The sequence below is a fragment of the Notechis scutatus genome, chromosome 1 (genome assembly GCF_049901735.1).
Source record: "Notechis scutatus isolate UNSWTSFEM ecotype Mainland chromosome 1, rNotScu1.2, whole genome shotgun sequence".
Classification (NCBI taxonomy): domain Eukaryota; kingdom Metazoa; phylum Chordata; class Lepidosauria; order Squamata; family Elapidae; genus Notechis; species Notechis scutatus.
In genome coordinates this window covers 23,575,572-23,588,722 of record NC_142009.1, presented here as the reverse complement: position 1 = coordinate 23,588,722, position 13,151 = coordinate 23,575,572, and the positions used below count along the sequence as shown (strand labels likewise).

At 40.9% G+C, this 13,151-nt stretch overlaps 2 protein-coding genes across 2 annotated transcripts in view; one reads left to right on the top strand and one right to left on the bottom strand.

Moving 5' to 3' along the window:
* Positions 1 to 4,707, top strand: part of MPO (myeloperoxidase) — a 38,835-nt gene extending 34,128 nt beyond the window's left edge. Inside the window, exons 12-15 of the mRNA XM_026671683.2 lie at positions 1,040 to 1,210; positions 1,403 to 1,640; positions 3,141 to 3,358; positions 4,550 to 4,707. Coding sequence (XP_026527468.1) covers positions 1,040 to 1,210; positions 1,403 to 1,640; positions 3,141 to 3,345 — 614 coding nt within the window. The 3' untranslated portion in view covers positions 3,346 to 3,358; positions 4,550 to 4,707. The remainder of the gene's footprint in view (positions 1 to 1,039; positions 1,211 to 1,402; positions 1,641 to 3,140; positions 3,359 to 4,549) is intronic.
* Positions 4,708 to 5,999: 1,292 nt separating this feature from the next.
* Positions 6,000 to 13,151, bottom strand: part of LOC113414537 (myeloperoxidase-like) — a 28,217-nt gene continuing 21,065 nt past the window's right edge. Inside the window, exons 10-13 of the mRNA XM_087958549.1 lie at positions 12,340 to 12,592; positions 10,082 to 10,252; positions 7,891 to 8,128; positions 6,000 to 7,205 (exon numbers count right to left, since the gene is read on the bottom strand). Coding sequence (XP_087814675.1) covers positions 7,007 to 7,205; positions 7,891 to 8,128; positions 10,082 to 10,252; positions 12,340 to 12,592 — 861 coding nt within the window. The 3' untranslated portion in view covers positions 6,000 to 7,006. The remainder of the gene's footprint in view (positions 7,206 to 7,890; positions 8,129 to 10,081; positions 10,253 to 12,339; positions 12,593 to 13,151) is intronic.

Here is a 13,151-nt window from a genome sequence, read left to right as displayed (position 1 = left end):
TCACAGACAATTGTGGATATTAATTGTTTGGCATGCGAGACTGGCCCTGCCCCCATCTATTCCCTGCCTCCCATTGTGTCCCAGCTCATTGGCTGGGTCTTCTTTTGTTGCCCTGCACAGGAGAACAGAGCTGGAAAGCAGGATAGTGGGATGGGGAGGGAATGGGGATTTTGCAGTATCCTTCCCCTGCCATGCCCACTAAGCCGTGCCCACCAAGCCACACCTACAGAACCAGTAATAAAAAAATTTGAATCCCACCACTGGTCCTATCCACAGGAGAGTTTCTTCTGACCCAGAAACACGTTGTGCCCATCCTCTGGAATATCCTCCTTGAGATTAGACTCGCCCTGACTGTTGGTCTTTCATCAGACATTAAAAGCTCGGCTTTGCCATCTAGCCTGGTGCCCCGGTTCTATGGGCGAATTGGCTTCATGGTTTATTTGAATGTGGGGTGCTGTAAATGTTCTCAGCTGCTCTTTTATGTTATTGATGTTGTTTTTAAAATGTTGGTGTTTTATTATTTATTTTGTTGTTATTTTTGGTATAACTACCCAGAGTCATATCTATGAGATGAGTGGACATATAAATCAATTAAGTCAATCTTCTAAGATTAAATAATGTTTAAACTTAAATAAGGTTAAAAAAATAACTGGGAATAAGTCTTGACTGATAGCCAAATCAGCTGGTCAAAATATTGCTTTTTCCTCATCTCAGTTTCACACCGCAATAAGGACACTATTTGGTGTGTGTTTCCTACTATCAAGTAATGTTTGATAGGAGAAGTAAGAAATTCGGGGGAATCCACCAATTTTTGTCCTTAATATGCTCTATCATCATAAAGGTTGGCGTTGCTCCCAAATCAGCAAATTTTATACCTATTGAGTTTTCTGCTGGCTGAAGAATTTTCAGGAGGGTTTTTCAGTTCAGCTTCATGAAGACCTCTAAGGCTATCCACTCAATTGCTGAGATTTCTCCTTATGTTTGGTTAAGAGCTACAAGATGGGCATTGCTTTTGAAAGTTATTTCCTGTCTCTTCCAGGAGGCATTGATCCCATTCTACGAGGCCTAATAGGTACACCAGCCAAACAGCCGAGACAAGATCAGATAGTAGTAGAGGGTCTCCGAGACCGACTCTTTCAGCAAGTTGCAAAATTTGGATTGGATTTGCCATCATTCAACATGCAGCGTGGCCGAGATCATGGCCTCTCAGGTAACAAGAGTAGAGTGTTCCCATTTTGCAGGAAACACCAGAGATTGTGGGTTGCTGCCATTATAGCCAAAACTAATGTAGAAAATTACAGTTCAGCCTTAAAAATGTTTGAGATTGCAACATGGAATGATACTAGAGAGACCGTCATTTTTCAACTGAGCAGAACTTTTGACCACTATTCTTGTTCTATAGGTTATAATGCCTGGAGGCAATTATGTGGCCTCTCACAACCTCGCAATGAAAATGAGCTGGCCCGAGTCCTCCAGAATCCTCAACTGGCCAAGAAGCTCATTCAACATTATGGGACACCCAGGAATATCGACCTCTGGATTGGGGGAGTGGCTGAGCCACTCCTCCGGAATGCCAGGGTTGGGCCTCTCTTTGCGTGTATTTTTCGGAAACAGTTCCGAAACCTTCGTGATGGGGACAGGTGAGTAAATGCTATTTCACTGTATCCACTTGATCTACTACATAGCAAATGAACCTCAATTGTTTTCACTACAGAAAAGAAAAATTGAAAGTTGTGCTGCTACTTAGGGATAGAAGACATGCTTTGAATGAATAAGGTTCAGTTCCCAGCATTCCCAAACACTGTATTAACCTGAACGGAAAATGATCCCTTAAAAAAATTATATGCACAATAAACACAGACAAAATCTGTTTTGCTCAGTTTCCCATGATATCAATTTAGAGTTACCAACTCCAGCTAAAACCATCCATGGAGTTCGCCCCACCCTGTAGATACCAAAAAAATTACAGATTAAAACTGATGTAAACATTTAAAAAGAAAAATATAATCATAGGGCTGGAAGGGACCTTGGAGTTTCATAGTCCAACCCCCTACTCAAAGTTGGAGTCTCATGTCTGTGGAGAATAAAGCTAATGTGCGTCTTATGGTCCAGAGCATCTTATAGAGCAAAAATATTGTAAAATCAAATCATAAGATATCAATTTATTTTTAAAAGCAATTTTAAATGGCTTTTTAATGGGGGAAAAATCCATTTTTAAAAAAGACTGAATTAAGTAATTCCATTTGTACGTTAAAAATTAAATGCCCCAAATTAAGGACAAGTGGGGTTTTGAAAAATAAGTTTAAAGGACAGTTTTCTGAAGTAAAAGGCTGTCCTCTGAAACAACAGGCACTTTAGTGGCTTCAGCAATGGATGGAAAATGACCAAGGGGAAAACCAAGAACTAAGGTGAGGTTTCCTTACAGAACAACTAATCAGTGGAATGGCTTGTGGGTTATTGTGGGTGCTCCAACACGAGGTTTTTAAGAAGAGATTGGTCAACCATTTGTCTGAAATAGTGTAGGGTATCTGCCTGTGCAGGAGTTTGGACAATGGCCTCCCAGGTCCCTTCCAACTCTTTTATTCTTTTCTTTTCTTTTATTTTATTTGGTTTGTCAATTGCTTACAAAATAGGTATAAGTAAAAACATAGTTATAAATACATGGGTACATATAAGAAAAATAAAAGAAAAAATAGGACAGGGACCGTAGGCACGCTGGTGCGCTTATGCACGCCCCCTACAGACCTCTTAGGAAAGGGGTGAGGGCAATAGTAGACAGTCTAAGGTTACCGTTTTGGGGAGTTTGGTGAAGAAACCACAGAGTCAGGTAGACTATTCCAGACATTGACCACTCTGTTGCTGAAGTCGTATTTCCTGCAATCAAGATTGGTGCGATTAACCTTGAGTTTGTATCTATTGTTTGCTCTTGTGCTGTTATGGTTGAAGCTGAAGTATTCATTTGCAGGTAGGACATTGCAATGTATGATTTTATATACTATACTTAGATCGGACCGAAGGCGGCGTAGTTCTAGGTTTTCTAGGTCTAGAATTTCTGTAACTGCTTCATTCCAGCAAGAAAGTTTCTGTAAATTTGGGAGGCTGCTCTTCATGTGACAAGTTTTCTGCCCCCCCCCCCCCAGGTTCTGGTGGGAGAACCCTGGTGTGTTCACCCCAGCCCAGCAACAGGCTCTTAGGCAAGCCTCATTGCCACGCATCATCTGTGACAATACCTACATCCGTGAGGTACCTGTGTTCATTTTCCGAGCCAACCAGTATCCACGTAATTTTGTCAACTGCAACGCCATCCCAAGGCTCAGCCTCTTTCCATGGAAAAAGTCTCCTTAATAGATCGGTGAAGGTAAGATGCATTTGGTTTCGGACACAACTATGCAATCTTTACATTTGCATTCATGAGCTTTTCCTTGGGGTATCATTTTAGCCTTAGTTATAAAACAATATTCCCCAGAAGAGAATGCAAACATGTGTGCATGCATGTGTACCTTTGTGTGAGCGGGGTGTGTATGTGTATGTCACAGAGGATATGTGCAGTCTTTTCTGAGCCCCCTCCTCCCCACCATAACTATTCCCAGTGCCTCATCCTCTGTCCCCTCTCTCAATATTTTTCAACCTCAGCAGCTTTATGTGTGGATTTCAATTCCGAGAATTCCCCAGCCAGCAAGTTTCCTGGCTAGTGAATTCTGGGAGTTGAAGTCTATACATTGTAAAGTTGCTTACAATGAGAAACATTGCCCTTGCTTTCTCTGAGATCGGGGAGTGGGGGGGAAGGAAGCCCATCCAACAATAGAAATAACTGGAGCTGCAAAAGAAAAGGAAAAGCAAATAGAGCCATATGTGTGCATGCATACACACACACACACATACAATCTTATTTCACACAACTTGCTAAATCATAATACAACAACTGTTTCCAAAATATGCTAATATCAAACAAAGAACCTCTTACAACTTAATGTGGTTTCCTGTAACGTTCTGAACTATAAGCCAACCAATCCAAATTAGCCTTGTCTCGCCTGATGCTCATACAAACAGTACAACGTGCGATACTGCAAAGCCCCAATGACATGCCAATCTTGCTAGATGGGAAAAGCCGATTTTGTTAGAAGTCACTTTCTCATCGGATGTGCTGTTGGGGTTGGCACCAAGTGCAAATTCTGTGCCCTGTTTCTAAACCAACCTCAAATTCATTGCTGTGCACAACTTTTAAAGGAAAATTTAACAAATTACTCTCTTCATCCTCCCTCACTTAGAAATCCTCTTCTCCAGAGGTTTATTCAGTTTATCCTATTAAAGCACCATTGTCATTTTGCTCTGCAAGCAGCAATTCAGTTTTGCCACTTCCTATTTAATTTGAGGAAACAGAATAATTTTCAACATATTTTTTTTTAAAGAGAGAATTTTGGTGAAATACAATGGATAGAGTGGGGTGGAAGACATGACAGAATAGCTATTGGTCTTATTGAGCTTGGTTGTTTTGTTCCTATAATAGGTTATTTTTATGTTTCTCTCTCTCTCTCTCTCTCCTCTATAGAAGAACATCCAAGCAAGTTCTGCCAGCAACCTGGAATTTTTGTTTTTGAGAAAGCGTTCTTTAACCTGCTTTAGCTGTTTCCCCTCACTGCCATTGTTTATGCTTAATCTGGAGCAATGAGAAAGGAATGCCAAATTAAAATAGCTGTCTGCAATGTTCGAGATGTCCACTTTTTCAAATCATACAAGGCAATCAAATTATAGAAGGTTCTCTATTTGTGGAGCGCATGAAATACTGTTGCAATTTCCTTCTTGAGCAGAATAGAACAGAATTTGTGGAATGTACAACGTTATTTACTAGGTTAGACAAGGATGTTAGCAGTGGTGAATAGGAAAGGCTCTGCGCAAAAATACTGTAATCCCCTGCATTTAAAAAAATGCTTTAAATTTCCCCCAGGAAACTTTAGAAGTTAACACCTTGTGAGCTGATGCATTTCACTTTTTGTCCAACATATACAAAAATATATGCTCATTTGCACATTTCTAGTCCAGAAAGCTTGAATCTGGAGAGAAATGAGGATGGATGCATACTTATTTTGCTTTAGAGAGATCTATTTCACAGAAAACCAGAAGAATAAACCAGACAATATTGTGCCACATAAAACAGCAGCCTATAAGCATAATTATCTTTTTATATTTCTGAATTCAAAAAGTATTGACACAGCTCTTTGTATCCTTCCATTTTTATTAATGATGCGATCCTATCAACAGTTCTCTTTAAAAAATAACCAGATCTTTCTCCCAGCTATGCCTAAGCAATTATTAGAATACAAAACTGATTTTAAGCAATAGGCTGTTAATCCATATACATTATATACCCATACCCATACCCAGAGTTTATAAGTGACAGTGCTAGATGCCCAACTAATACCAGTTCTTTGTGTACATAACTGAAGAGAAGAATTTAAATCCAGCTTCGTGTCTGTAAATTTTTCAGAGCCCCATTAAAAACCTTATTCTAAAGAGAATGCAAACTTCTAATCCTGATTCAGGGTCAAAGTTAACACAATGCACCTGATCCAAAGTTTTTAATGTTGGCTAACAAAATAGCTTTGTGGAGCAGAAGCTGAAGAAAGTGATTAGATTACTGGAATGCCCTTTACATCAGGGGTCCCCAACCGCCGGTCCGCGGACCGGTACCGGGCCGTGAACAACCCTTACCGGGCCGCTGGTTGCTGGGCGTCGCCATCTTTTTGTAAAAAGCGCTTCCGGGTAGAAAGCTCACCGGAAGCGCTGTTTCGCATAAAGATGGCGGCGCTGCTTTCGGTGAGCTTTTCCGGTAGAAAGCCATTTCTACCGAAAAGCTCACCAGAGCGCTGGCGCCGCCATCTTTTATGATGAACAGCGCCCGGTGACGTCACCGAAGCGCCTTTCGTCATAAAAGATGGCGGCGCCCAGTTGACGCTGGTACCGGGCGCGGCGCCCAGCTGATGTCGGAACCGGGCCGCGGCGTTGAAAAGGTTGGGGATCCCTGCTTTACATGGTACTACCATGGAAGACTACTTAAAAACAACTCTTGTTGCAAAATGAAGTAGCCTGTTTGTTGGCAGATGAAAGTCACTACTCACACATAACATTGATACTGGTTATGTAATGGTTCCCAGTAGGTTCTGGCTACAAATCAAAATCCTAGTTTTGGTCTGTAAAATCCTATAGGATATAGCATGTATTTCAGACTGATTCAACTTCTCCAGTACAAACTTAGTTATGTTGAAGGTTCCTCTCCTGTGGGAGACTTGATGGACAACAACATAATAGTGCTCAGTTATGGCACCAACTCTCTACAAGACTCTCCCAACAGGACATCCTTGGGGGAGGAGATCAAAAAAATCAAGAGGACACCTACAACTGTGTGGTCAAAACCTCACCCTTTTCTTCCATATTTTATTTATTTAACTTCCTGCCTTTATTACTTTCACAAATAGCTCAAGGTGGTGAACATATCCAACACACTCCCTCCTCCTATTTTCCCCACGACGACATCCTTGTGAGGTGAGTTGGGCTGAGAATTTTGCACATTTGATGTATTAAAAAAAGATTCAGGGCTTTGGCTGCATGGTTATCCTGATCTCCCCCCAAAAAAAAAAAATGCTCCCATCTGGAAATACTCAGTACAACTGATCCAAATGCTTTTCACTTCCGGAAAATGTGGTAGTTGGGGAAGTGAATCAGGATTCTGACAAATATGCAATACTGTGCAGGGAGACCACAACTTCCTTATGTATTTACTTATAGGGTTTGTTAATAGCCCAATTTTATTTGATTCCCATTGTCTGGTTTATAGTAGTCCACTTAAAATGAACTGTCCTTGACAGTAGAAGCTGGTTAGCGCCATTTTGTTTCATGTTTTAGAGTATGAGCGAAAGGGGCTATAAGTCCCTCAGGTTCCAGGTCCTCCATGCAGATTCAAGGTCCTGTCCCACACTTCCTGTCTCATCCTTCTGCTCTGATTTTGATTCTAATCTTTCCAAGCTGACAAATCCAGACTCTTGATGTCACAGCAGCTCACAAAATCTCTTGGATAGCGGTTTATTCTGAAAATGTCTCTGGACACTTCTTTGATGTGTGTGTTGTCACAAATGACACGGGAAAATGACTCACTTCTCAGAGCACGGCGCTGCCATGAGGTAAAAACTTCACGGTTCTCCCACCAATATCTGCCAAAAAAAAAAAGGGTGAAAAGTTGCAATAGGTGAATAATGATGATAGGAATCATAATAGAAATGATAATAAAATTAACTTGAGGAAGTAAAAATAGTACTTTAGTGAGCCAAGAGCTGAAGGGTTAATCATAGAAAATCATTTCTTTTGATGAGCTCTGGACATTGGTCACAGCAGGGAGAAGCAACTAATCATCTTGGCTGATCTTAAAAAGCTAAGCTGGGCTGTACCTGGAAGTATTTCTATAGGAAACCACCAGAAACCCTCTGTGTTGGTAATTTGGTGATTGCCTTGGCAATGTGCCTAGAGAATAGTTAGCAGCTTTAGTACAGAACAGTTGCTCACACAGCAAATACTATTTCACTTTCCAAACAGCCCTCACCTCTTTCACACACTGGTAGCACGCTAGCCAGAGGAATACCGATGGATGCTGGTAAGCAGAATTTTCCCCCCCTTATTTTCCTCCCCAAAAACTAAGTCCGACTACATAGTTTTGTAGCAAAGTAATTATCAAAATAAAATAAATGATAATTAAAACTACCGTAGCACACAATCACTTAAAATCAAAAACAAGTATAGCTATGAAATCAGTGGCAACATCTGGATTTGGCATACAGAGAAATCTGTGTGCTAAATCCAGATGTTGCCATTGATTTCATAAATGGTTTGAAAAGCACCCACCTGTCTCCATCTCGGAGTTTTCTAAACTGAGTTCCGATGAGACAGGCCATGAGAGGTCCCACCCTCCCGTTTGGGACGAAGGGCTCAGCCATGGCTCCAATCCAGATGTCAATATTTTCAGGTGTCCCATAAAGGTTGATGAACTGCTTTGCCAGTTTACGATTGCGAAGGACTGCAGCAAGCTGGGCTTCGTTGCTTGGAGCAGAAAGGCCACAAAAACGTCTCCAGGCATTGTACCCTACAAGAAGGAACAATCATCATTACAGACAGGGAAGTTCCTATACTTAAAAGGGGGCGGGGCTGTATCACAGCAACCATCTTGAGTTTTCCCCCCTTCCCCAAGTATCCCTAGTTGCAAGTAATCCAACTTGTGTTGCTGGATTTGTTTAAACAGGAAACAAATCTGATGTATGTTTTAAGAACGTAAAGAAAAAGGTGACTTTCCCACACAAATTATTTCTAGAATGCTGTAGGATCTGCAAGCAGGTGTTACATAATAGGCATGTTTTTAATGTCTCTGTCAGGCTGGGATTCATTTTGGGTCTATTTTAAAAACTAGTGAAATCATGCATATCAATAGGGTTTGGGCAGGGCAGGGCAGGACAGGGTAGGGTAGGATAACAGGAAAGAAAAAATGCCCATAAAGTGTAAGAACAGTCTTCTCCTACTTCAGATATGCTGGGACTGCAAATCCCAGAATTCATCAGTCAGTCCTCTTAGACAGTGGTGGGATTCAATTTTTTTACTATCGGTTCTGTGGGTGTGGCTTGGTGGGCATGGGAGGGGAAGATACTGTAAAATCTCCACTCAGAGGTGGGATTTGCCAGTTCTCCAAACTACCGGATCTCCAGAACTGGTCAGAACCTGCTGAATACCACCTCTGCTCTTAGAATTCTGGGAATTATGGTCCCATCAGATCTGAAAGCTGTTGGAAAGGAAGACAAGAATCTGTACCTCAATTGAATTACATCTACATAGAGGGAAGTAAGCAGTGGGGTACCTCAAGGTTCTGTTTTAGGCCCAGCACATCTTCATAAATGATTTAGATAAGGGAATAGAAGGACACATCAACTCTGCAGACGATACTAAACTGGCAGGAATAGCCAGCACCCCAAAAGATAGGCTCAAGATCCAGATGAATCTTGAAAGACTTGAGCACTGGGACCTATCTAACAAAATGAAATTCAGTGTAGAGAAAAGTTTCACACTTAGGCAAGAAAAACCAAATGTACAGGTAGAGATTAAGTGAAACCTGGCTCAATAGCGGTAACTAGGGATCTTGGATTGCATTGGCTTTTTTGGCGGCGGCTGCATACTGCTGGCTCATATTTAAGTGTTTGTCCACTAAGACTCTAAGATTAACAGAGGGACCAGATCAAGATCACGTGAAGAATTAGTACCACTTTATAAAGCCTTAGTAAGACCACACTTAGAATACTGCATTCAGTTTTGATCAGACGTGGTATTCAGCAGGTTCTGACCAGTTCTGGAGAACTGGTAGCGGAAATTTTGAGTAGTTCAGAGAACCAGCAAATACAACCTCTGACTGGAGATTTTACAGTATTCTTTCCCTGCCACGCCCACCAAGCCCCGCCCACAGAACTGGTAGTAAAAAAAATTGAATCCCACCACTGGTTTTGATCACATATTACAAAAAAGATGTAGAGATTCTAAAAAGAGCAACAAAGATGATTAGGGGACTAGAGGCTAAAACATATGAAGAACAGGGGAATTGGGTATGTCTTGTTTAGCAAAAAGAAGGACTAGGATTGAGATGATAGCAGTGTTCCAATATTTGCCAAAAAGAAGAGATGAGGTCAAACTATTCTCCAAAGCACCAGAAGGCAAGATAAGAAACAATGGATGGAAACTCATCAAGGAGAAAAGCAAACTAGAACTAAGGAGAAATTTCCTAACAGTGAGAACAATTAAACCAGTGGAACAGCTTGCCTTCCGAATTTGTGGGTGCTACATCACTGGAGGTTTTTAAGAAGAGATTGGTCGGACACTTAACTGGAATGGTATATCTTCTGCTTGAGCAGTGGGTTGGACTAGATCTAGAACACCTCCAAGGTGTTCTATTATTCTGTTATTCTGTTATAACTCTGTTATTCTGTTAATTTGGACAGCCTTTCTTAAGTTGCTATTGAAAGGACAATGACAAATCTGCCTTTACAATAGGTTACTGTACCTGGCAAACCATGGTCTCGTCCCCTCTGCAGGTTCAGAGCTGATAGATCAAGACCAATATGTTCCAATTGTGCAAAGAGCCGTTCTTGAAGCTCCTCAACCATCATCTGGTCCTGCCTCATCAGCTTGGAATGGTCTATCATGAAGCCACGGACAAGGGGATCAATGCCACCTAGAAGAGAAAAACAACTATGGTCTCTGAAAGGAAAGTATCTTCTAACCAAGGCTTCCAGAGCTTTAGGTCTTTTTTTAATTAGTAGCTTGCTTTCTACATTTAAATTCAAGAGATAACTCTCTGGTATATTCATTTGAGGAGAATCAGTTAGGGGTTGGTGAGTTCTATTTCCATTCTACTGAAGGCCCAAAGCCAGCTGGGTGACCTTGTGCTGATCACTCTCTTTCAATTTTAGGAAGAAGAAGGCAAAAATATTCTTAAAAATGTATCCAAGAAAAGTATAGTAACTAATGCAGCAGTTAACATTGACTTAAAGGAGAAAAAGAAAGAAAGAAAGAAAGAAAGAAAGAAAGAAAGAAAGAAAGAAAGAAAGAAAGAAAGAAAGAAAGAAAGAAAGAAAGAAAGAAAGAAAGAAAGAAAGAAAGGGAAAGGGAAGGGAAGGGGAAGGAGGGTGGAAAGAAAAAAGGAGGGAAGGAAGGCAGGAAAGAAAGAAAAAAAGAGAAATTTGATACAGGGTTTAACAGTTTTAAAGCTGCCTTATGATTTATTATTATACTGGCACAATTAAACTGGTAATGTTTATCCCATGGAAGGTCAAAATATATCTATCTTTGTGTTTAGATTACAATTTTAATCTTTTCTCTCATTATTGGCCATGTTTACATCACTAAACAGGATTAATTGATAATTTGTCCACATCAAAAATTCATAATCTGTGACCCCATGGTCCTAGTGAGCTCCCCAAATCTTTGAGACTCAGAGCCATTCCAGAAGTAGCTGTTAATTTATCATGTGTAACGTGAAACTGGTGACATTTACATAATACATGCAGCATAATCATCAGATTAAGTATATGAACATAATTTAAATTAATCCATACTAATATACATTTGAATTAAATGAACGCAAATCACAGTTTGGAATGCAGCAGCCAGCAAGACATGAAAATGAGGACCTCAACTTAGAAAATGTTGCCTATTCTAACCCCAAGACCCACTGTCTGAAAGAGGCGTTTTCCCAGGTCCCAGTATCTCAGTTATTCTTCATACTTCTTCCCTGGTGGCAGAAGCTCCCAAAGTCCCTCTGGGTGGCAGTTGGTCCCCTGCTTTAGAAATGTCAGTCTCCTTGAAATATCATTGTAGGATAGCCCTATGCTTCAGCGAGCCGATGTTGGCAGGAGGTGGTGGCACAGTGGTTAGAGTGCAGTACTGCAGGCTACTCCTGCTGACTGCCAGCTGCCTGCAATTTGGCAGTTCAAACCTCACCAGGCTCAAGGTTGACTCAGCCTTCCATCCTTCTGAGGTCGATAAAATGAGGACCCAGATTGTTGGGGGCAATATGTTGACACTGTAAACCACTTAGAGAGGGCTGTAAAAGCGCTATATAAGTCTAAATGCTTTTGCTATTTCTCCATTATGCAGTAGGGATGAGCAGCATTTAAGGGCTCGAGGCTGCATTGACATTGCTTTAGAGAATGTCATATAGGCAAGTCAAACTGATGGGTGGGCCCAGGATTTTTTTTAAGGTTCTGTATTGGTGGAGGGGGAAGAGCCTGGGCAGGATTTTGCTTTTTTTAAAGACAATGGTACTATTTACATAACAATGATTGTGTACTTCCTGGATCAAAGCTGCAGGATTGCATCAGACAGATTTCGGGCATGTTTACATTGCATTCTAGGAGGATCTAGAACACCTTGGTGGAGTTTACTATCTTGTGAAAAGAAAGTATTAGATATCTGTGATAGGTTTGTAACACTTTACCCTACAGTAAAGATTAGACATATTGATAGCAATGAGCTATGCAAATAGCACAGGAAAGGAAACTTTAGGACAAAAAAGCTAAATTAAAAGATCAGCATGACCCATATTCCATGACAACATTTTTACAATATTTTAACACTTAGGAAAAACAACATCAAGCCTGAGATTTAGAGTTGCTCGTTCCTGTTCTTCAAAAATGGTTGTTTCTAGGAGCATTGAATAGTTCCTAGCCCTATAGGCTGTGCTTTGAACAGGCTTGGTTTAAGTTCTCAAGAAATGGGCAGGATCTTAGAGAAACCCAGCTCAAGAGGGATCTAACTCACCTTCCGCCACAATCCTCCATGGAGCCATAAAAGTGAGATGAAGTGGGGTCCTGGAATAGGGAAGCGAGTTCTGGAATTTCTCATCCAGGCGGGGTACAAAGGGTGGGACAGACCCATGCCCAAATCGGAAGGCCAAGGAGAAAACGTTTGAAATGGAGGGGTCCACATTCTTATTGTAGCCTCTGTACACAGGTAGCCGTTTATAGAAATCATTGCCCAGCAGCAGAGGTAGGTAATCTCTGTATGTGAATATCTGCAATGATACAAAGACAACGTAAGCCCCAAGGGCCTCAGCCTACTTATTTATTTTCTTTATTTACTCCTACCTGATGACTTAATACTAAGAGTATTAAGTATTAATACCAAGCATTCAGAAAATGAGGACAAATTATAAACTAACTTAAGAAACAATGGTAGGTCTTTTGATCTGATTCAACGGCAACCTTATGTAATTCTTTTGCTGTTTGGAAATAGTGTAGCCAAATATCCAGTTCCATATCCTGCATGAGTCCCAGCAAATCTGGGTGGTTTACAAATTGTTTAAAATATTAAAAACAAACAACCCCAAAGAAAAAGAAGAGTAAAGATGGCATTATGACAAAACCAAAAGGAAAACATCATTAAAAGGAGGTAAATCCTTCTCACCAAAGGCCCAGGTGAAGAGCCAGATCTATAAAACTTTTGAAATACCAGTTGGGATGGGGGAAATGGGGGTTTTGAGGAGAGTATCGTTGTAGAGGGCAGGCACTGCTATACAGGAAACACCAGGTTACCCAGATTTTTTGGTTAAGTGTGCCCTCCGTTACCTTCCA